The sequence below is a fragment of the Ixodes scapularis genome, unplaced genomic scaffold (genome assembly GCF_016920785.2).
Source record: "Ixodes scapularis isolate PalLabHiFi unplaced genomic scaffold, ASM1692078v2 PGA_scaffold7__128_contigs__length_106722199, whole genome shotgun sequence".
Classification (NCBI taxonomy): domain Eukaryota; kingdom Metazoa; phylum Arthropoda; class Arachnida; order Ixodida; family Ixodidae; genus Ixodes; species Ixodes scapularis.
Window position 1 is genome coordinate 58,404,532 of NW_024609882.1, and position 24,439 is coordinate 58,428,970.

The following is a 24,439-nucleotide window of genomic DNA, read 5'->3' on the forward strand; positions in this document are numbered from 1 at the left end:
CGATGCCATTGTATCAGGATGTGTCCCAGCGTGCTCACGATGCGCTTAGACGTGTAAAAAGGATGCGTGTTCCCGCGGCTGTGAAGACTTGCTTTTATAAATTACACACGAATACCTTGCCAGTTAAGGTTTGGCTTAAAGAAATGAATTTATGTGCCATTGTCGGTAAATTGCCTTCTGTGTAAGAAACCTGAGACTATTGAACATGTGTTTATTTTTTGTTGGGACGCGGTATTTTTTTGGGGGATGTCCTCCAGCGCATTTTAAAGAAAGAACTAGCTGTAACCCTAACAGGGATACGTTTCCTTAGTGTGGATAATGATAATAAAGTCCCTTATGACATGATAATGTGTTTAGCTTTGTGTAGCATTTGGAGATCACGTGTGGCTGTTCGACATGCTGACCTCGATGCAAAGGAAGTGCGGATATATTTTTCAACTTTGTAAAACAAGTTCAGAGCGTGTATTTGAACTGTGAACCTGAACCGGAGCGGGCTAGTATTTTAAAAGCACTCCTCGAAATGCGTGATTTTTAATACGCTGTGCAAAAGAGCTGTACAGCGCTTTTAGAACGACATGCATGTTGCTGTAACTACCATGTAATAAAGAAAAAATTAAAGAGAGCGTGTGTGGCCGAATGCTTACCGCGGTTGACTGTCGCGCGGAAGATCTGGGTTAGATTCCAGGTAGAGGAGTGTTCTTTTATTTGTTCTTTCTACTTGTTGTTCTCGCAAGTTCTCGAACTTGCGAGAATTTGCGAGCCGACGCTGAAACTGCGAGCCTAGTTTCGGCGTTGTGTGTGTGCCTCCGTCACCTACGTTGCAAACCTACACTGAAAACCAATCCCCTCTCTTCGTTTCTGAGCTAGGCCGCCAGGGCGGCGACACCCTGGCTGGAAATAGCGAATATTCTAGGTTGTTTTTGTTCTAGTCGGCGAATTGATGCATGCCTCGTAAAACCCAATATCAGACATCTTTTTTTTTTCTTCTAAACGCATGCTTCTCTTATTTATGCGGCAACTGATCATCCGCTAGAGCACCTTGCTTCTAGAATCGTTTAGCCTAGAGTCAAACTACCCTCCTTTAAAGTTATAAAAGAAACTTTGCAAACAAAGGGCTCAAGAACAAGTAGGAGAAACACCTACGCAGAGCACTGGAATATTAGTAACTGCAGAAGGGTGCAGTCGCATCTCAATAGAAGGCAACACAGCTGCTTACTCCAGTCGGAAATTGGTGTTGTTTAGAGAACGTGGAACGAAGGATTTCCCATAAGAACGCAATCACTCGCACCAGCATTTATTTCACCTGATCGCGCACAAACTATCCCCAGCACCTCCTTTCTTGGTCCTTTATTTCTGTCAGCTTTTGTTTTTCTGGTTATTTACGGCTCTACCTGGAGGCCCCCCATTCCATTTTTGTTTCATTTGCTCTCTTTGGCCCGTGTCAATTCCTATACTCCGTCCCCGTGACTTAGAAAACGGCGAAAGCTGCGGTTCCGGTGAGCCAATGGGAGCGCCAAAGAGCGACACGTGACTACAGTCTGTCTCCCCAGTTGCGCTCACTTCAGTCAACCCTATAGGCGGGTGAAAAAAGAAAGCCAGTTTTCGCTCGTATTTCTGAGTGACGGCATTATCTTGTAGAGGAAGAAAAGCAATGTCTGGGACACGCAAACGATGATCCAGGTCAAAAGGGAGTTCCGTGGTCCCCTCTTCTCCAACTGCTTGAGTAACGCTGTCGCCTCTGTACCATCGATAAAGGCCGTCACGCGGTTCGCCTACGTCGCTCCAGTTGGCCCGAAAGGGCCGGGGCGTTCACTCTTTGCCAAGTTACTCTGAAACGATGTAGGGGCGCTTGGGGAATCACGTTGACACCTATTTTTTTCTTGAGACTCGGTTCAGAGTTTTCCCTCCGGGCGTGATCGACAGCGCGAATTGAGTGTGTTTTTGTCCGTTTGCATTTTTGCTGCATTTATTAACTGGCGGAAAATATCGGCTTCCTTGAAGTGACCAGAGAGCTTGCTAACCTAATCCGTACTTTATTACGACCGAACTTGGGAGGACCACGAGACTGGTGGGGAAAAGAAGGATATCTCGAAGTCACCTGTTTTGTCCCGACAAGTAACGCGTGACTGGATCTGCCAAGAATGTCAGAGGTCAACGCCCGTAATTGCATTTCTTACCGCGATACGACTTTCGAGGGTTGAATGGCGAGATCCCGAGGTGTATCTTGCGCGTTACACTCATATCATCCGCACAAAAAACAACTTGCACGTCAATTGTAAATTACTGTAGGCGATTTTCTGGCCTATACGTTTCAAATTTAAACATTTATAGTATTAATCAGACGGTTACAGTCGGGACACCCAGAATATGCAGCATGATTTGAGCGGCGCTGAGTGTTTATTTATCAGCTTTTCTAAACTAAGAAGTAGCGCAAAATCACTTTTCCCGCTAGATTTAGGCTGTTACATTTTTGTGCTACGCTTTGTGTTATGCTTTTGCGTTACAGTCGGGTTACGCTTAAAGGCATTTTTGTGTCACCCTAACCCAGTACGCATTCTCTTCAAAAGTGGAATAATGCTATTTGGTGAATATAAAATTGCCGCACAAAATATTGACCAGTCTTTAAAGACGTTCGTCTAGTTCAATTTTGAGGAGTTCGAAATAACCCCTTCCCGAGCTCTCCGAAACTTTTTCTTGAAACATTTCCGGTCTTCACTCTCGTTTTCTGCGCAGAACGCCAGCAATACCTTGAAAATGTTTTTGATCAAAATGGATGGCATTATATTCGAGAATCATTATTTTCCTTACTCAGCTTCGTAATAGCGTTGCGTTTTTACTTATATTTTGTTTAAAACACTGTCAGCGCATTGCTATCTCAATTTGTCGACATTTGTTTTCCTTTCCTGAAATAACGTGAGTAGAGTGCTGTCAAATAATCCGTTTTGAGTCACACTATTTTACTTTCTCAGTAGCTTATTCAGTGGCTTTTGATATTAGGCTATAAGCAACGCGAAACCTCTGCTGCAATTTCAAATTACTTTCTACGTAAAAAATATTCATCTTGCTCTAAAGAGTATTCATAAATCACAGCATTAGCCGGATAGGTTGACTACATGTTTCTAAAAGTTTATACTCTGCGCTGTGCTGATTATCCATACCAGTGGACTATGCAAAAAATATTGTTTAATCGTTTCTTTATTAGGGGACAAGCCCATCACGTTGTCAAGAAAACGTTGTTGCATGCTGGGGACTACATTCACCCACAAGATTAGGACGGCAAGGAGGTCCTTCATTTGTGCCGCCCTCATTGCGAGCTTCCTGCCTTAGATAACGCATAGGCGTCTTGTAAGCCTCGAATTTGCACGCGAAGACAAAGCACGGCGAAAGATAATGAGTGAGTTGAACAGAAGGCCGGGCATTGGAAAGAGAGCTCCGCCGTTCTAATCTCGCTAGTGAGACATAGTCATCATGCGGAGGTCAGAGCGATTAGCTTGGCTCTGTGATTGTTCGACAATCGTGGCACAAACGACCCCTAGTTTCGGTTGTAACAAAAACGTGAGACTATAAACGCCGCAATTCCTCCAAAACCAAGAGAGTTTACGGCCTCCTTCAGACTGAATGAGAAAGAGTCGAAGTCAAACCACGTAGCTGCAAAAAGATTAATGTTGAATAGAAACGAGCGACGATGCGGACACCTGCAGAACTCCCGAAAGGAATGCTCGATACAAAACAAAGCGGAACGCAGAGCTCTTACCTTTGTCGGCGCTTGAGGAAAAAGTGGTAGCACGGGTTCGTCTACTATGTGAACCATAATGCTTTCCGATGTGCCGACCGGATACGGACTATCTAAATCAAGCCTTTCTTCGGGTAAAAGTTTCCTCCGCAAACGCCACACGGGGCTCAGACTAGGCGGAGCACAAGTTCGTCTGCTTTGGCAGGGGTGTGGTGACTTCAGAACGCCGAGCTCTGATTGGCTCTAATTGAAGGATAGTGGGTTGACCTCAAAACAGCTAGCATTGAGGTCTACCCACTATCCTTCCAATCGGAGCGAATCAGAGATCGGCGTTCTGACATCAGCACAACCCCCTCAAAAGAAGCGGGCGAACTTGCGCTACGTATGGTCTGGAAACTACGCGGCAGATATACAATCAGGCAGAACCAGAAGCCCACTTCAACAAACGCTTTTAATGACAACAAAAACGAAACAAACGGGTATACACGATGGAGGCTTACATCACCGCCCGCGATTCCAGACGGGGCACGTTGTATTTTTATTATTTAGTGCGGTACATCAGCGACGCGCCGTCAGTGTTCTCCGTTTCAGTTAATGTCCGACCGGCGCCGACGTCACGATCGGACACAGCCAATCAAACAGAGCCAAAAGTTCCTCGTCACGGCCCTCGTAGTCTGTGTGTGTCTATTTATTTATTTCAAATGCTCTCCAGGTAAGTACATTGAAGAGGGGAGAGAGTGGTATAATGTGAACATATTAGTAATAGCATTTTTAAACAAAACAATATTCGTGATTTTAGCTGTCGAGGCGGGAAGGTGGTTCCAGTCTATAGAGGTTCATGGCATAAAAGAACATTGAAATAATGAAGTGTTAAAATTTAGACTACCAACCTTATGGCTATGATCAATGCGAGCAGATATGTAGAATGGTGGGACACGTAGTTTATGACGAAGGGTAACGTTTTGATCGCCGGCTAAACCGATCAAGCGTGAAACAAGCCCAGGATCGCTGCGCACAGAGCGTGCAATATGGGTTTAGTCAGTGACATTGAAAGCACAAAGCCTACGAGCGCCGTCACGCGGCACATTTGGCCTTGCTCGATTGCTTCCCGATGATCGTAGCTTCGGCTGCGGTCAGAGTCAGTGTAAACACGGAGTATGGTCTTTGCACTTTGGACATCTTTCTTGGTTTATTCGGACACGGACGTCGAACAGCTGTAGATAGGCGACGTAAACCTTGTTCACATACACACGGCATTATTGTCGCCGCCTCCGTTTACCCAGCAGCGATTGTCTCAACTACACCATTAAAAAAAAAGCGGAAAAAATTTTTTTTTGTGGGTTCGATTATTATTGTTTTATCGGTGCGCGATTGGGGGAGGCGAGCATGTCGCCGAACCGTCGCGTAGATTCCCAGGATATGGATCGGATCTTGTCTTCGAAACGGCGATATCTGAAACGTCAGAAAACAAAACGAGGCACATATTAAATGCTAATCCAGACCTTCAAATGTAACTCAAAGTTCATTCCAATTACAATAGAATTGTTTTTAAGAGGCGATTGGGAAACACTGGCGGCCGCCATACTAGGGAGTGAGCTATCGCCAGTTATAAAAGGTAGAGCCATTAGCAGTCAATCATACATCCGTCCTTAGTCGTCGCTTCCCACTCGAAGCGTGCGATTGGATCCGAGTTGAGGCCAGGCGCTGACGCGGCACAGGTGGCGAATATATTTGAGCCCAAGCAGGCGCTGAACACTGACGTAGGACTCGCGTCCAATGCATGATCAGCGTGAACGCCAAAAATAGTGCGGCCTCGGCTAATCGACGCAGCTCCTGCATAAGGAGCGTTCGCTTTTGTAAGGAATCCGACTGGTATTAGCCCCGAGAAGTTCGCGTGGCGCCCCCTTACGGCGAGGCGGGGTGACGTCACGGCGAGGAGAGAATTTTTCCCCGAGTCGCCCCGCTCGCCTTGTGGAGGCTGTGACGACGCTAGCTGTCGGCGCGCTCGTTTCTATTTAATTTTTTTGTGCGTGTTTTTCGTAGGAAGTGTAAATTTTTATATGTGCCTTTATTGAGGTATGGCCTGTAGTTACAGGCTAAACTTCAAGCAACATCTTAAGCATGGTTGACAGGGCAGGCAACGCATGAATCACAGCTGGTATATGAAAATAAAGTATGGCCCCAATCGCAGGAGCATCACTATAGATTTACATCTCACACAATAAATGCTGCTGATGGTCTGAATGAATTGGCAAGTTATGTATACTATTATTTTTTTGTATCTCTGTTTTCAAACAAGATCACCGAAGCAAAAAAGCTGCATGCTACTCGAGCAACATGCTAAATACAGTCTGGGCCATGGCGAGAGAATCAGAAGTAAGACAGCCCAAGTGCAGCGGCAACGTAAAAAAAAAACAAGGAACATTTATTTTATACATTGCTCGCATTGGACCATTGCTGGATTCGGATAGTATTTCAATGGACTACACGGGTGGTATCTGTGGACTTGTTTATATCAACCCTCAACTAATTTATAACAAACGTAAGCGAAGGTGTCTAGCTCGTTATTAGTCCCTTAAGCCCTAATATTGATATTTTACTTTAATCGAAATGTCCTGAAGCTAAAATACCAGAAGCTTTTCTCACGCAGACTGCCGCCCTTCACAGGTTCCACACTTTATCCTACTAATGCTGTATCTACCACTGGACAAACGTTCGAATGCTTGTTTTTACTCCTGTTTTCTTCTGTTGTCAGAAAGTCCAGCTCTAGGAAGTTTGGAGGCTGAGGAAGCTTTTGGGCACCTGCAGCAGTGTCTCTTAATTGGAAATGACAATTCAGACTAAACAGTGTATTTTCCGAACACCCAAGACTGGAATAAAAAAATGCCAGGGAAACACTATAAACATTCCAAATTACGGCACTATTGCCGTGCGTAATTTTGGGCAGTTCAATACATATCATACAGGCAACTGCGGGCAATTCGGCCGTTTTTGCTGCTACCATGCATACTAATTTCCAGTAATTGTGCATCTTCTAAGAAATGTACCTGCATACGTCTATAAACTATATACTTAATTCACGAAGAAACTACATTTATGTAAAACAACCTTGTTCCACGAGCACTTCAAAGATAATCAGACAGAGGGCCTTTAAAACATCTGCGAACCAGCGCATGCAGAGTGGCAGCGCAGCGTCGGGGTCGCGAGCTAATTTTCCGACCACCCGAAGGCCCATGATATTAATGCCACTTCAAATGCCTTGAAAGCGGGATGTGATATCGTCCTAAATCATGAACATGAAAGGAACAGAATTCCAGCGTCCGAAACACTTGCGCCACCGCTTCACCGACCCCTCGCAAGATTGCCTTGTGTCGTGTGGACGGACGGGGAGGTTCATCGGCGGAATTGCCTCCACCGATTGCTTTCGGGATTTGTAACCCAATTTTAAAAGTAAAAGGGACAAGCAAACTTATAAAATGTACGGAAGCACGTCAATATCGGCCTAACTCAACGTCTTGTACACCGGGTAAAGGAAGTCCAGCTCCTCGAAGGGCTTGAGGCAGACAACACAAAACCAGGAAACCGGCGCTGGTAAGCGAGCCGATGCGAGATCGCGGAGCGGAGTCCTCCCCATGACGTCACGGGACACCTCACCCCTTCAGGGCGCGGCGACCGCAGCGACGCTTGTGTTCGCTCTCGGGGCTAATATTTAGCGCCCTATTTCGCCCACACGTCGAAAGTGGTATTGAAGTGGCTACAAATGACGTCACAAACGTAGGCGTATCGTGCTGTTGGATGTCGCGATGCCGGAAGTGGGGCGTAGACGTTTCGTAAAAAACGCACGAGAAAGCGCGGGTGTCGCCGTGGTCGCGGAGTTCCACATCTTAACTGCCGAAACTTCAGTGGACAGTCGAACAGGGGAGGCACCTGCAGCATAACAGGCGTCTGCAATATCCACCTTCACTGCTGCGACACTGCACGAAATTGCGGCCGGCGACAACATGTTACGTCTTTGGCGTCATGAGAGAAACATCGAGAGGCCACGTTCAATGACGCGGTCAATACACCAGTCGGGGGGGCGTTCCTAACATCATACTAATATTCCTTGCCAATAAGTTTTTCGCTGATATCACTTCCTTGCTCGTCCGCAGAACTACGTGAATTCCGTATTGCTTATGCAAGACTCACGATTATTGCGACTTATCTTCACATCTGGAGTCATAGTACAATTAAGGGCAACATGTGTGACTTGGACCTTTCTTTTGGTGTATAGAATTAAGAGAGGCATGTTAAAATAACAGAATTACTTCAATTCTAATCGTGAAGGATAGAGCAACTTACTAGGCTTCGCTTCAGATTAGTTACACTTCAGCCATCACCTTGCTTAACGTCATTGTCGCCAAGTATCTAAAGTTTTTTTCCAAAACTAAAGGAAGCGGTTGTCCGTGCTCCAGGAGGAGCAGAATAGACCGCGACAGAGCGAATGAATATGGCTCACGACTCACGTTCCCGTATGTAAAACTTGGTTAGTTGCATTTCCGAATCGAAACTATCGAAAGTGATGCACTCGCAAGACAATAGGTACTTTTATCAAATCGTTAATGTGTTCAGCGTATCACATTACCGGATCGTTTGAAGCATGTTTTAAAGCGCGCACTCCACGGTTCACGGTATCACCCGGTTGCTGGCTTAAAAGTCTGCTTCAAAAGATCCGGTAGTGTGCTTCGGGGAATACGGTAACGGTTTGCTAAAAGTCCCGGATGTGCGAATGACGTGTCGGTACTCTAACCACAGCGTATATAGGGGTTCTATTGGAGACAATTGTCATCGGTGTTTCCTCCAAGAAAAAGACACACATGAACGAGACAAGGAGGAATTGCAGACTGTGCGCAAACTATACCGACGGTTATTTTATGCAATTATCTAAATAAAATAGTGTGACTGAGCTGAACTGGAGAAGTGCTGGTGTTCCTTGACGGACACAAAACTGCAAGTTTATACACATATATACTTTTTTTGTTGGCGCAGACGACTTTTAGGGCCTTGTCATACGGATCTGCGAGGCATCACACAGCGAGGTGCAGCGCTTGACCTCTTGCCTTCCTTCGCTTAAGTTAATGGAAGTTCAGATAGATTGAATTGTGAGATAGTTAGGCAACATTTCAATTGGCATATAACTCGGGATATCAAGGATGTTTCGAGGCCGAGGAAACTCAGGTTTGATGTTTTCAAACTTTTAGTGCGACGTTTGACAAAAGGCCGACCGAAGCCGGACTACTACATGTAATTGAATTTAAAATACTAAAATAAAAACGAATATTATAAAGTAAACAAAATCGCCAAAAAATGTCGGGTATTCCATTCCTAATTATTGGTTTCTGGAACATTTCGCATTAAAAAAGGTATTAGAGGCCTAGCACCGGGAATGCTGCAGTGAATAATAAAAAAAGGCATTCGAGGCGTACTAAAAACCAGCATTCCAGAAATGCGCGCGGACTAAAAAAAAAACAAATAAACTTTGATTTCTGCTTTATTTAACACACTAAGCCCTCATTGGCTGTAAGCTATTGTAGTGTACTAAAGGGGGCACTGGAAAAGTCGTGTCAAACGTACGTGTGAATCGTGGATACCGTACCTGAGCGCTGTAGAAGTTTTTGTTTGATTTATGGCATGGTGCATTAAGTGCAGGTTTATATCCAAATAGAAAAACCTGTTTTTCTTACCCACACAAATAAACCACGCACCCCAGTGAGCTGGAACTCCATGTTAGTTTGGCGCTAATGGTAATGGTATGATGTGAAAACCCTCGAATATAAGATTACCTAAGTAAAAATGAAAATAAAAATATTTCTGGGCTGATGACTACTAAATTCTAACTTTTGTCAAGCCAATGAATGTCATGTGGGTACCTGTCAGCCTTATTTAAGCGACAAAAATGTCCTCAATTAAGGATCAACATATTGTTTCCTTTGTTGCTTACATCTGTTTCTGCTTAAACAAATGTCACAGGTGAGCACAATGCCCCTTACCTACGAATGTTAAGCCTAGATGAACGTAGGTGTATATAAAATTTTCGTATTTAGGCTTAGATTGTTATCCCCGTAAGGTCACGCAATCATACTTTTGCATTTTCACCATCGTTGGAGTCAGGTTTTTAAAGAGTTTTCGATTTCTTCAATGCGTATTTTATTTATACGCGCCTAAAACGGGATGTCATAATTTCAACCGCATATTTTACTACTTAAGTTTATATATGATGGTTTTTCCCTATCTATATTACAAGGTTCCTTTATTGTATGAACTGCTTTGAATGAATACAGTAATGTTTTGTTTCATCCACTGAAACTACCTTTTTTTTAATTTTCTTAACATATCTGTCACGTTTTTTTTTTTCTTTGTGCCTGGCTGAGAGGAGTTTTTTTTTTTATTTTGTGGGGAGGGGCTTTCTATTGTACAAATACGTGCATTTTATTGCGTGGCCTCACATAGAAGTACGATGGTGATTTTTGTGCCAGAAAAATCGATGTATTGGTTGTACGAGAGAGAAATAATCATTATCTTTATTAGAACTGCGTCCCGAGAATTATCGGCCTGACCCAGAAGGAGACGACAGAGGTCAATGAACTATGCAACTTTTTTTATAAAGTCCCCTTTAACGTTCACACACTTCGCCGAATGATGCTTCAGTGCCTGGACCCCAATCTCGAAAAATTGAAAGTTTGGTCCTTAAAAAAAAACAGGTCTGAGCACAAATAAAGTGATCTTCACCGAAAAGGCGAGCACCAGAATGTTTCTTCTTTAGCTGGGGAAAAACGAAAGCCTGATGAGGCAAGATCTGGCGAGTACGGTGAATCGTTGACCACATAAGTCCGCAGTAGTGGATGGCAGCCATTGCCACAGCAGCACAGTGTGTATGCGCTATGTCCAGATGAAACAGTACCCTTTTTCGAAGCATGCCGGAACGTTTGGCGGTAATGGCGTCCGGCAGGTAATTAATCAAGGCTCCGTAGTAGTGCCTGGTGATGCTGTGTCCTTTTTGAAAGTCATCGTTGAGCAGCATGCCCTCCGAATCCCAGAAAACCGTGGCCATCACATTGCATTCTTATGGGACATACCGACTCTCCTTTGGCTGTGAAGCGGAGGGGCTTTGTCACATTTTATACTAGATTTTGTTGTCGGTCCGAAAGTAGTGACCCCAGCATTCGTTCACAGTAAAAAAGGAGGCACGGAAGCCGGAGGGATTTGAGTCCGAACAGCTCAAGATTGTTCCTGGTTGTGGAGAAGCAGGTGCGTTTTTTATCACACAAGAGCGATCTTGGAACCTATTAGGCGTATACCTCGGGAATGTCAAGATTTTGGGTCAAGACCCAAAATCTTGACATTCCCGACTACGGTTTTCGAGAGTCAGGTCACAGCCTCTCCAGAACTACGGTTTTCGAGAGGCTGTGACCTGAGCAATATTTAAAATTTTTATTCGGCGATATGCCATTACCTCATGGTGTCCAAGGTTGGTGTTCTCTTGCGCGGTCACTTCCGAAAGTCTGCCAAGGCAGGGGTCGTCTTCGCGGTTATCCCATACTCGATTGAATTTCGGAGCCCACTTCATCACCATGCTGTAGGAAGGGGCATCCTATGCCTATGTAGCCACTAGCGTTTTGTAGACACCTGCCAGAGTTAGGCCCTTCCGATACAAATACAAAATAGCCGAACATGTCTCGACTTTCTTCATTTCAGCTCGACTGCACGTACTGCCACTGGTTGGCGGCCGCCACAGAAAAACGGTACTGTGTTGCCTACGTCATTTTCGGTGTCGCGAATGTTAATAAGTGCCCGTGTGCTAAAATAAAGTTTGTGCGTGTGCTCGCACTCCTTCTGTGTCGGACCGATAACCTTTAGGACGGCCCTCGTATTGTATAATTCGGCATGCTTTCATCGGTTATACCAAAACACTAAACCCGCATCATGGTATACTAAAAGAAGGGCTTAGCGGGATCCCCTAGTCTCCCAAAAAAGCCGCCAATATCGACGGCTCGTCCGGGTTCGGAAAGTTGTGAGGCTTCCCCAACCCTGCCGGAAGCGGAAATGAGTGTTGTGATGTGTGTAACCCGACTGAAGCTGTGTCGCACAATAACAAATCGTGACTCTTAAGGCCCCGTGGCTGGAGCGATGCCAGAAATATTTTGTCGCTCTCTGATATTTCAGAGGAGGCGTGGGTGGCTACGCATCCCTCATTATGATTGACGCCAATACGACTTCGGTGCTTTTCTTTTCTTTTTTTTTTTCATTTTCCTTCAAAAGAACATTGTCGTGCATCGATATTTACTGCTTAGTCGCAGAGCGTAGATTTCTTGTTATGGCTTTGTGATTTGGGGAGAATGAGCCAACTTACTTCACGCGGAGTAGGCGTTTTTTGAAATTACCATACCTCAAGGACCATGCTGCGAAAGTTGTTATACGCGCTGCGCTGATGTCTGCAGCAACATCTGTTCTAAAGCAAATACTTCAACAATTGCTCATCGTAGAAGCGTTCATCACTGACTTATCCTTCAATCTTTTACACGGCTAAGGCGACCGCCTGCAACATACGTACGTTCTCAGCGTTAATCCTGGCGCATAGATAATTTGGCGAAACGTATATATACCCAGCAGATGGAACTACGGTTTGCGCTTCCCGCAGCCCGTTTAACACAGAGCCCGAAGTTTACGCAACACAAGGCCTGTGGACTGGGGTCTTTACGTCATCTGCCTCGATAAAGTTGAAGCTGGAACTGGACGACAGTACCGCATCACCGTTCAGCTGGAACCCATATCTAATTGGTACTTCACTGGTGAAGCACGAGCGGCAAGCGAACACTGAAGCAGCATCCGGTTGCCTCAGCCGAATACTACGTCATAAACAAAAATATGAATGAATGAAATTTTTTTACTCAGGAAGGGCTGGCTTTTAGGCCTAATGGGAGAGCGGGGGAGGAGTAGGGAAACAAAGATATATAATTCCCGTTGTTGTTGTCCCTTTGACCTTAGTTCTCAACTTCGCCACTAGGGGTACATTTCTAGATCTTGTTCCTCGTACCTCTTTTCAATATGTACTAACAGCTCGCCTACGCGCTGTTCCTTTTTCTTTTTGTAGGAATATTAGTTTTGTCGTTTTGCCTTCCAATTACCCCTAATCTTACTTCTCTTCCACTTGTCGTCTTTCTGCTACTCTCTTTCAACCGGGATCCAAGATAATTCATTTATGAAAAATGTAAAATGTTATTGCTCACTAAAAATCGTACACGTGTGGTTCCCTTTTGCAATTTGTTTAATATTTTTTACGTACCCTGGCAACTAGCCTAACTTAAATTGCCTGTTCATCAAAAATGAAGAATTAAGAGGTCAATACCCATGAAATAGTTAGGTCATAATAATTATTCTAGAATTAAAATAAATCCCCACCCTACCCATGTTGAGTGGACTGTAGGCCAAATTGAAAGGAACATTAGCTTGACTACAGAAGAAAAGCTGAAATGTATCTTAATATTTGGGCTTAACTTTGGAAACACATAATCTGGAGCGCAGTTTAGGATGCGCAGGGTAATAATTAATAATAATAAGAAGAAGAAGAAGAATTTTTATTGCATGTAAAGTACACAAACAAATACAGACCTGCCAAAGCCTCATTGGGCTTGCCTGGCAGCGTCTGGCAGCCGGCAAACAAAACACACACAAATAGAGTACATAAAAAATAATAAAACAAAACGAAAACAAAACGAAATCAAAACTGAAACCAAAAAACAACCAAAGTGTGTGTGTGTGTCTGGGGGGGGGGGAGGTTATGCAGTAATGTTTCTCAGCGCTTTCTTCAGTTTGTACTTTGTTGTGGCATCTATAATACACGACGGGAGTTTATTAAAGCATGCTGGAACATAATACAATAGGGTTCTTTTACCATATCTTGTAGAACTCCGAGGTGCCCAATATCGCTCTTTCGGTCTGAGATTACGGGCAGGGACGCAGGGAGTCTAAAACTGCTATCCCAGAAATGTCTATGCACGACAGTGTCAATCAATATTGAGTTAAATTGATTAGCTTTTCTCAGCTGCGAAATTTGCTAAATTTGACGGACGACGTCTCGCCTGCTAAATTAAACGTACGTGTCTTGGTTTTTATCCGACGCACTTTCTTGGCGTTACGCTCACCACATCTACACGATGTACAAAACGTTATGTGCTAAATATCATTCAAACAATCAATCATTCGACCCATTGATCGATCATTCAAAACAGTGAATCAATCTTATTATTTGCGTTTATATAGCTAAACTTTTACATATATACTATTGTAAATGGTGTATGTAGTGCTGGATCCTTGACAGTATCTTGTCCTCGAACAAACTACGGTCTTGAAATGGTATAGTATACAATACCAACATTACTAAGCTTTTATAATACCAAAATGTTTGTATTGGTACACTTAATAAAAAACAATACGTAAAATAGTCATTTCAAACTTTTAATATTTTCTCCTGCATTTCACTAATTGTTTCATCCGTCCTTTCATTTCTTTTTTTTTTCTCTGTAAGGCGATCTGCCAGTAGGGGCAGAAGCTTTGTCAAGCTGCACGTCTGAAGCTTTTTCCTGTCTCCTTCACTAATGTGTATAATGGGAGTAAATAAACAAATTAAACACAATTGAAATATGTATTTTCGTTGCGACCCTCCGCGTTATCTGATTCTGTTTTCTACAACGAAATTTAATTCTCAGTCTCGCAAGTCATATGCCGTGTTATGCTAACGAAGCGCAGTTCGTGGGAGCAGTTCCTCAAACATTCAAACAGTTTGTAAGAGAAGTTGCTTAAACATTTCTGAAGCGGCGCTCGCTTTGGTAGACCCCCTCAATGCAACACTTAACTCTTGGGTTCGAACGTATGCTTCATCCCCCTATGTACCTTTGATTATTTGTAGCGTAAAGCCACTAGGTGAGAATAAGCTGACTTCCTCCTTAGATGAAACGCCACTCGCAACCTCTAGGCGACTGGTCTGATGAGCCGTCGTTAACATACGCCTAACCAGGGGATTGAAATCGGGCCCTTTCAAGGACATCGGAGGGCTCTACGAACTCAGCTAACCAGAAGCTAGCCATCAGTACAGAAAAAGCATGTTGACAGTCGCCAACCTAGCTAAGGACTAAACAAACGTTTTAAGCGGCGCACTTCCCGCTTAACGGGCGCACGATGCGCTCTAAGCCTCTATCTCAGGGGGACGACCGTTTATATTTGCGTAAATATTTCCACCCTGAAAAGTTCCCCTTCATCATAAACATCAAGTGTCACTAGTTGAGCGTATTTCATAAACAGCGATAATTATCGATACTGATGAAACTCATGAGGGAAGTATATTTCTGTCTTAAAGTTGATTCTTCTGCAGCTCCGCTTTTTTTTCGACAAAAATACGCGCCGCGACTCCCTCCGACGCGACAAAGTATGTCACTACTTCGCGTCTGTGATGTAGAAACTTTACATTTCCCGAGTGGTTTGCAATGTTATCAAAGTAAACAAGGAAGGATAATAATTTCGCGAGACCTCGTCTGAACTTTGTCATAGACGGGATGAGGACACCAGGGTCGCTAAGCTCGTCAAACACAAAGTTGGGACCGAAGTTCGCGGAGCCTGCTGATTGGACGCTCACTAAAATGGCGTCACGCGAGACGAAATGTCAGTCGTACAAGCTCTCTCCGTTCTCAAATTCCAGCGAGAATGTAAAACACAAAGTCGTAGCGAGCTTGATCGGAGCACGCGTGAGCAACACCGTGGGGTCAGTTGATTGAACGGCTGCGCTGATGACGTCGCTCCCGCGTGTCCCTACATCCCTACGCCGCGTTATAATCAATAATACGTAGATTGTACCTAGGCGGGCTGTAAATGCTCTGAACTTTCTCGCCGCAAGATCGTCGTTTGTGAAAGTTATTGGTGACGACAAAGTGACGTTTCACAACTTTGGGAGGGAGTTATTTGAGGCCAAAATCGCTTCGGAATCGAGGCGAAGATTAAACTTTGTGATATTGTGGAGCCGTGCGCGGTGTACGCGGCTTTAGAGCTCATCTTCCGCCCTTGTCAACAACGCCACCGGGCTCACCCACAGGCGGTGTGTGTACAGTCGTCGTTAATGTCTGAGAGATGAGGAGGTTTCGGGGGATAACAAAAATGCCAAGTAACGGAAATAAAAAAAAAATATATATGTACGATTAACACACGCAGACACACAAATAGGAGTCGGGAAGGGCATTAGAAATTGTTCGGGAGAGGGAGGGAGAGAGAGAGAGAGGGATGATGGTAGTGAAAACGAGCGATATCCCTTCCCCCGTATTTTTAGAGGGCAGCTCTCAGGCGCCCGTTTCGGGCTTGAGCGGCGTCGCCGTTGGCAAAACCACGCGTGCTGCATTATGGGACGTTTCCCCACTAATTTTATCTGGGAAATAGAAGTCACGGGACCTCAATACAAATTCCCTTTCCCCGCTAAATGGGAGGGGAGCAGGAGAGGAAAGTACGGAGGGGGTGGAAGGGCATACCCACCCCTCCTCCTCCTCAAGAGCTGCGCTCTAATTCGACATTAAAGAAAACGGTAAACGTATTTAATTTTGTTTTATTCTAACTCTCTGAAATGCTATGGTCAGGGGCTGGGGCGATAGCCCCTTCCTCCCTTACACCTTTATGCCCCTTGCCCCCTCTTTCGACGCTACTGGAGGGGGGATGTCTCCCCCCCCCTCCCCGTCCTCCTGTTTCGACTACCCTGCTTAGTGGCGTTCCAACTGAGCGATGACCGATGACGAGGAACAGCACAGCGAGTAACTTTTGGAAATAATGGTTCTAGAGATTGTGGAATTAAAACAGTTCGCGTTTTATGAACTCACGAGCGGCCATGACAGACTTTCAAGCGAGAGGCTCGTGCCTGGGCTCGTTGTATGCAGGCACGTTCAGTGACGTCCTTTTATAGTTTATACCTTCGACATCAGGGTCAGGATTATCAGTTGTGAACGACAAATTTGATGGCGCGTGTTCAAGTCGACGATGACAATTAAGTTTTGTTGTGTACGATGAAAAGTTGGTGTCCTCGCGTTCTCAAAACATCACCATCAATATTGGCAACCTGACATTTCTCTTATCTCCGTTGATGAACTCAGAATTAATCCCAGTTTGTTTAATTTTTGAAAGTCTACCATAAAATGATTTTATCACGCCGGTGGAAGGGACATCTGCCCGGTAGCGAAATCCGACCGAAAGTAGACAATGCTACTCGGCTGGTTGTGACCTAGCCCCGTCAGACTACATTTTGAGGCCGAGATAAATAAAGGAAACGACAAGGGCGTTTTTTAGTAAATTCTTCTTTATCGGCGGAAATAAGAACGATATCAGACTATCAACTTCGACGCTGTTGATTTTAGAATACAATTACCCAAGCCTCCATTGTGCTTTTTAGAGACCATCAAACATGTCGGTCGCAGCTGATAATCTTTGTCGTGACGTCACATGTATGAACCACGGGTGCCTCCGCGCACTCTCTTGTGCTGCTCTTGTTCGGCGCCTAGGGAATGGTAGGGATTTTTCGCCGCTTCAAAGAAAAGCGTCACGAAGATACGCGGATCTGCGGGTTTGTGAGAAAAGAAAACTTTGCGGCAATCTTTCGGCTCCTCCCCCCACAATGTAATAGCACAAAGAATATTTGTGTTGGACGAGCTTAGCGACCCAGGAAGGTATTTCACTTGTCCATTCTAGCACGAACCGCTTACTCTCTGTAACACTGCGACGTCTCCCGATTTGTGAGCGCCTGTGCGCGCGTGCTGGAGGCAGGGAAACTGAAAGAAACACCCTGCCGTGCTCAACCTGTCGATTACTATTGCACTTTTACGAAGAATCTTCTTTTTTTTTTTTTTTTAGGACACACGCTCACGACGAAGCAGCATTGTAGGGTACCTGCTAGTGTGCCTTCATACACACGCGCGTTTTTGCTTGACTGGTGACATCTCAGCCATTTTTCTGTTCAATTGCTTTTTTATGCATATTGAAGTTCGCATAATCCGGCGTCACTCAGCTCGAGGGAGTAGCTTTGGCTAATGCATAGATGCCATTTTGTTGCCCAAGTCACGCAGCGAGTGCGTGAGAGCGCCACGCGCTGGCACATTCGGGGAAACAATGGATGTCTTCACCCTGAGACCGATAGACATGTAGGCACCCTAGTACCTGCAACCCCACAGCTACAAATTACACCTTCACTCTCAACAACGCAGAAATGAACAACACGGCTGCTCATCCATCTAATATATAGTCGGTCAATAAACACAATAGAGAACAGCGTTATACTAAATGAAAACCACCCTTCATTCGTAATATTGTTTTCCCCGTAAACACAGACTTGGATATGTTTACCCTTGGGAATCGAACGGCCGCAGTTGAGAAAACAGAAAGGAGCCGCTCACTTACCTCGACAGCAAGGTCCAGCCGCTCCGGTTGCGGCAACATCCATGCAGGGAGGGGGAAGTTTCGAGGGCGAAGAGGAGGACGTGCCCTCGGGGACGAGTCCGGGGCTCGGACGCAGGGCTCCTGGGAATCACCGCCTCCGACCGCTCTCGAACAGGCGCTGCCGCAGAGCCTGCAGATGCTTCAGGGACTGCTGGTTCCGGTTCAGTATAAAGTCCGGAAGGTCCACACCCATCATCACTGCGCCACCAGAACGAAAAAAAACACGAAGGGTTCATGCCATGGGACTAATAACTTGTCTGCTCGCTTTCTTAAAAAAAAAATAATAAAATCTATGCACGGCATTAACTTCTGTAAGCTACTTTGTGAAGGGCAGCGTAGCTTTCTCGGCGCTCCAAAGCTGGCAGAACTACTTGCGGAAGCGGGTGTATGCTAACAGAAACTTACGTGCATCTACTACCGAGGGATTCGAGGGGGGGGGGGGGGGGAGCCGGCGGGGGGGTTAGAGTTTTGTTCTTGGGGTTACTTTTCTCTGATTTCTACTAACTCTACATGATTATGTTTCCAGAACCCACTTCAAGAGCGCCTACTCTTATTTCGGGCATAACCAAGCCTCCCGCGTTTAATCCAGCGGTTTGCTTGAAGCTCGATGATAGATAAGCATGCCCCGCAGTCACCGGACGGAGCGCTGACAGTTAGGTTTGTGTTAGAGCAGAAGGTGTGACTGGCTGTTTAATGGAAACGATAACATTAACCTTGAGTCACAGGCGTAAGGACAGCGAAGTGTCAATCAGACGGAATAGCCGATTGTGTTTATATATTAGCTTGCTACGGCAGTAAGCATACGGGAGTTCTGAGTAAGATTCTCTTGCGTATATGGAAGATAACGCCGAAGTAAAAATGAGGCTGGAGATTTAATTTGAGAAAAAATGGGGTCAGCACGATAGTCGGTGGAAGGTTATTGTGCTAACCACATATTAAATGCTCTGGCGCGAGCATGCACTCGATGCGTTCCGCCAGGCTCTCGTAGCGCCTGCGGCAAAGCGTTATCAAAGACAGAAAAAAGACAAAAGAAGTGGGGCATTGTTTCGTTAAACGGCCAGGTACTATTGAATTATGGTTTCACATCCAGCGACACTGTTAGGGCTACTAAGAGATTGTCGTTTCTTTTTCTTTGTTGTTTCGCCGTAAAAATTTAAGAGCAATAATTAAAACAACTTTTGCTTTGGAAGGTGCTCATTTAGAACACTCATCTATGTGGAAATATTTTGGTGTCTTTTCATTTTAACTAAAATCCAGAAATTGCTAATATTTTGTGCGAGTTATTCGTGTCGCGCACATGTGCAAATTACTCCAGAAATGTACAAATATGAAATGTGCACATTTCTCCAGAAATGTACACACTCCAGAAATGCTCACAACTACACTTGCTTTACAGAAATGGGTCGATAGTTGCTTTCAAGGACTTTCTGGGTGCATCTATACAGTTGCTTTAAATTGCGTTTAACATTGATTGATGAATCGATTGTAAACACTAACCGCCGAATTCAGAAACCTCACACAAACTACACTCAAACTGAAGGGCCCCTCAACATCCTCGAGGAAGTGGAGGGGCCCTTCAGGTTGAGTGTAGTTTGAGTGAGGTTTCTGAATTCGGCGGTAAGGGTTGCATAACAATAACTGAGCTTTTGTTTGCCGCGAAATGTAGGTTATCGCATACGTTCGCCCTCTCAAGTAATTATTTTAATGTATCCCAGAACGTTGCATCTAGGATATTTGCATGCCTTTTCACTTGTTGAAAGACTCAAGCCTTCTAACGCTTCCGACATAAATCAATTTATTATCCGTGCGGCTGTCATAAAACAGCAAAGCACTTCTTGATGATGATGTTTAAATTTAAAACTTGACGATTTTATGTCAGTCTCAAGAAAACAAACAAAAGTAAGCGCTCATGCTATTCTAAAGTGTTGGGGATCACTAATCTATAAATATCTCTTTCCTAATTGTTCCCGGTAGACTGAAACACTTTATAAGGTTCTAAAAGAACGACACGAATGACATTCAGTTCACATCAAGTTCTGCTTAGAGAACACAGCCCCAAAAAATATTCAATGCATTCATACGTTACTGCTAACTGTCTATCTTTCTCTCTCGTCCTCTTTAACCTTGCCTCAAAATTTAGGAGTCGCCATGATAGCGCTATAGTAATTACCATGCCCCAATCCTCGCTTACGGTGCTGCCTCTGCTCTTCCCTGGCTGACGTTTGCACGCCTCACGCAAGCCAACTAGGCGTGAGGCGTGTTCTTTCTATCGTCGGAGAGCCATCCGAACCATTGGGCCACACCATGTCTTCGACCGGCAGGGTGCACACTCTGCTCGGTGACAAGCTCGACCGCAAGCTGAGAAACTTCAAGGCCCGCGTTCGCGAAGACCGCAGTCCGGCGAACACCAGCGCCAACCCCTGGAACCCCAACAGGGGCGTGCCGGGTTCCCTGCGTCTCCGGGAATTCGGCCGTCTCGTCTGCAAGCTGGGCCCGCAGGGAGCCCTCGCCAGGCGCTCGAGACCGCCCTGCTAAACGTCAGCAGCCCATGGCAGCCTCGCGAAGACCAGGTTTTCAAAGACGGCTGATAGGACTAACGCTCTTCCCCCTCTTCAACATCCCATCATCATCATCATCATCATCATCCCGCCCCTCTCGTCCACAAGCTCTGTTTAAAAATAGTGAGTACTGCGAAATACCATTGCAACAATGTTAGTCGCGGTGCCGCAGGCCTTCATGGTATGGGCGACTTGCCCTTCTGCGAAACCGCGGCTCTCATGAGCCAGAATAAATATCAATAACAATATCGATGGCAATATATCTCAGCAAAATCAACCAGACGACAACTCCCGAACCTACCAGCGGCAATCATGAACAGAATCCAGCTCAAGTAGCGCTGATTTTGTATAATTTGTTCATGTTAACGAAAAGGAATAATTTTTTGTTGTTTCTAAAACTGCAAAAGGATACAGTCGTCTATCCATGTTGCCGTGCAAATATATTTGTATAAACATTTTTCAGAGAGCAGCTCCTAGGCGCCCGTTACTGGCTTGAGCGGCGTCGGCGTCGGCGTAACCGCGCTGTGTATTATGGGTAAATTTCCCCGCTAAATTTGGCGGAAAATGTTTCCCGCTAATTTTAGCGAAACAATTTCCCCGTTAAATTTAGCGAAAAAATTTCCCCGCTAAATCTAGTAGAAAAACTTTCTCTGCTAAGTCTAGCGAAAAAAATTTCTCCGCTAAATCTAGCGAAAAAAACTTCCCCGCTAAGTCAAAATTTCCCCGCTAAATCTAGCGGAAAAAAATGTCCCCGCTCAATCTAGCGAGAAAATTTCCCCGCTAAATCTAGTGGAAAAATTTCTCCCTTAATTTTAACAGAAAAGTTTCCCCTAAAGGGGAGGCGACGAAGAGAGGAGGAGGGGCATAGCCTCCTCTCCGGACCTTCCCCTCCTCCTCCTCAAGAGCTGCGCTCTAATTCGGCATTACAGGGAGTTGTAAACGGCCTTCCATTTTTTTTTTAAATGACTAGTTCAGATTGGGAGCCGCCCTGCTCCTCTGCCGGTTCTATTCAAGACCCATTGTCCTTCAAACACCCTACTCTATTTACCGAACCTTTTTTTTTATAATAGCTTGCATTTTCTGAATATCTTTACATATTATACTATTATTCCGAATTGAAAATGTGTAGTCTTAAATATATCATGCATAAAGGCATTACAAACCCCCTTTCTTTAATGAGGCTTAGATGACATTGTAAGATATATAAAAATGTTAACAAAAGACACGTAAAATATGTCATACGTCTCTTGAATTATGTTTTTTTTATATATGAGAGACTGGGAAACAAAGAAAAGCATTTCATATAACCTTTGTTTAAACACGAAGAGTGTCTCAAAACGAGAGAAGTAAAATACATTTAGAGCTGATTGGCAGGGAAGCTAATGTAGGGTCGAAGTAAAAAAAAAAAAAGAAGTCCACACAAAGAAAATGAAAGAGAGGACCAACGCAGTCACGTCCCAGCTCGAGGTTTCGTTGCGTTTGCCCACTTTTCGTTTCTCTGTCGTTCTCTGGTTCTTTTCTTTCTATTCTTCAGAACGAGAAATAACGTTTTTGCAGGGTCGCTGCAGGATATGAATAATGGCTGCTCATGAAGTGTATTTGTCCTATGTTCGGGACACGAGGTTCTGTTTGCGTAGCCCGCGTGCATGTAATGAGCTGACCTAATGGAGCTAATCAACTTTCAACGAAAAAGTCCAGAAATATAAATTAAAATTGGACGCCTAAAGGCAGAAGCCAACTCGGAAACGTATGGGTATGCTGATATTGTGCTTCGTAATTAGCTCCGCGAACTACATAAAGGGCTGCAAATCTGACTCGATTCGGGGGAAGTCCGTGCTTGTTCAGCAGTTCAATCTATAATTGCTTAACGAACCTACAATAGACGATTGCGTGCAGGGCATCTTGCCTGCGCCATGGCTTGACTCGTGCTCGCAAGTGCGTGCAGTTAGAAGCGTGTCAATGCTACGTTCACGCGCATGCTGCACATGATTGCACGTACGGTGAACCAGTGTGGAGTCATGCTTGCCGTTGTCTATTACCGGTGAGATGTTTCGGTGGCGCCCTCCTCTGGATCCCTCTTGTGACGGTATTATCTAGCGAAACAGGTTATATGGTGTTTGTAATTAGCATGGTGGAAGCCTGAAATCACTGCGCTCTGAAACCAACACTGCCAACACCGCCAAGATTGAAGTTCTTCCATTACTCTTATTTCCGTCAATGAGAAATCCTTCGGAGACGTCATGGTCAGCATAAGGCCAATCGTGGAAGGCCGACCACAGCTGTGCGTCCGACAGCACTCGTCGCCAATAGTCAGTGAGAAATTTAGCGTGGCAGAATGTGTCTTTCGATCTCCCGACCTCCAACATGCGCTCAAAGCATTCCGCCGTGCTTTGGTTGGACGGCGAGACGTTGTCGAAGGTTGGAAGCTCTGAAGCTCCTCTCTTCCATTCTCCTCAGTAACCGTAATGAAGAGCACTGCGCCTAGATTTGAGATTGTTGCCAGCCGCTCGATCGGGATCCCGTGGCTTACGTTGGCAATGAAAGCTGCGAGGAGGGGTCAAAACAGTTGATTGTCTGCAAGTGTCTCGACCCCTGCGCCCGTTTCCCTCCTCGCCCTCTGACAACGCAACGGAAGCGCACTTGCGACAAATTTGCGCAGGAGGCGTCCGCCATTAATTCGCAAACGCTTTCCATGGTAGGAGTTACTTTCTCTCTCTTTATCTTTGTCTCTCTCTCTTTCTTAAACCTAGACTCCCTAATAAAGGGTACAGTTTGGAGCGCCTGGCCCCGAGAGCACTGGCGCTCACTCAGCTGGTGGTAGACGTGAGTTCGAACAGGGAGAACAAAATAGAAAACAATGAGTCGCAGGGGTTTCCGCGGAAGTTAAAGGAAGGAAACAAAGAATAGAATTAAGAAATCAAAACGCACGAATTAATAGTACGTTTTTGCTGCTTACTTAAACAACCCATTTATGGACCAACACTCCGCTTCCAAACAATTCTGCGTTTGAACACACCAGGTGTAGGAACTGCCCGTGCGCACAAACTAGATTCGCGCCGAGTGGAGCGTTCGTGCTTGCTCCAACTGCGGTGGCCTGATGTCAGACCCAAGCTTTGGTTTACAACTATATTCATATTCATCACAAGGACCCTAGTTAAAAAAGAATTCCTTCTCCTGGCGGAACGTTACTTAATCCCCCTTCAAGCGTTGAAATAAAATATACGTAGGTGCAGCTTGGAATTAGTTTACGTTATTTGATCAAAACGCACACGTTTTAAACGCCAAGACCATCGTTTCTTGCCGCGAAAACCAAATCTTTCATTTAATCTTATTAGCCATTTAGAAGTGGGGTGGCAGACATAAACGGTACTTTATAGAACCTGACCAAGTTCCCATGAGCCCATACAAGTTTCAGAGCGGCACAACAAATATAAGCAAGCGCAACAAAAAAAAAGTTGCTCACATATTTTTATTTAAGATATTATGTCTGCCCCAAAATATAATTCCTTATTTGATTTTTTAATACATCTGTTGACATTACTCTTTCAGACATTTCCAAAATTTGGAGATGCATGTTTAAAAGTTGGGAAATTTTTTGTGTTAATGTTTTTTCGCCATAGCTCGTACGTATTTGTCCTCTAGCATATTTCAC

The 24,439-nt window shown here is 44.8% G+C and overlaps 1 protein-coding gene across 2 annotated transcripts in view; it reads right to left on the bottom strand.

Annotated features, from left to right (window-relative positions):
• Positions 1-4,165: 4,165 nt before the first annotated feature.
• The window catches only part of LOC115308194, a 248,842-nt gene continuing 228,568 nt past the window's right edge, over positions 4,166-24,439 (bottom strand). The window contains exons 1-2 of one of the 2 annotated variants that reach the window (XR_005715757.2): positions 18,191-18,327; positions 4,166-5,185 (exon numbers count right to left, since the gene is read on the bottom strand). Coding sequence is in view for 1 of the 2 variants with exons in the window: in XM_002400363.4 (XP_002400407.3) it covers positions 5,091-5,185 (95 nt within the window). In the remaining variant the exon portion in view is untranslated. Of the gene's footprint in view, positions 5,186-18,190; positions 18,328-24,439 lie in introns of those variants that run through there. The other variant, XM_002400363.4, reaches the window with a different exon arrangement.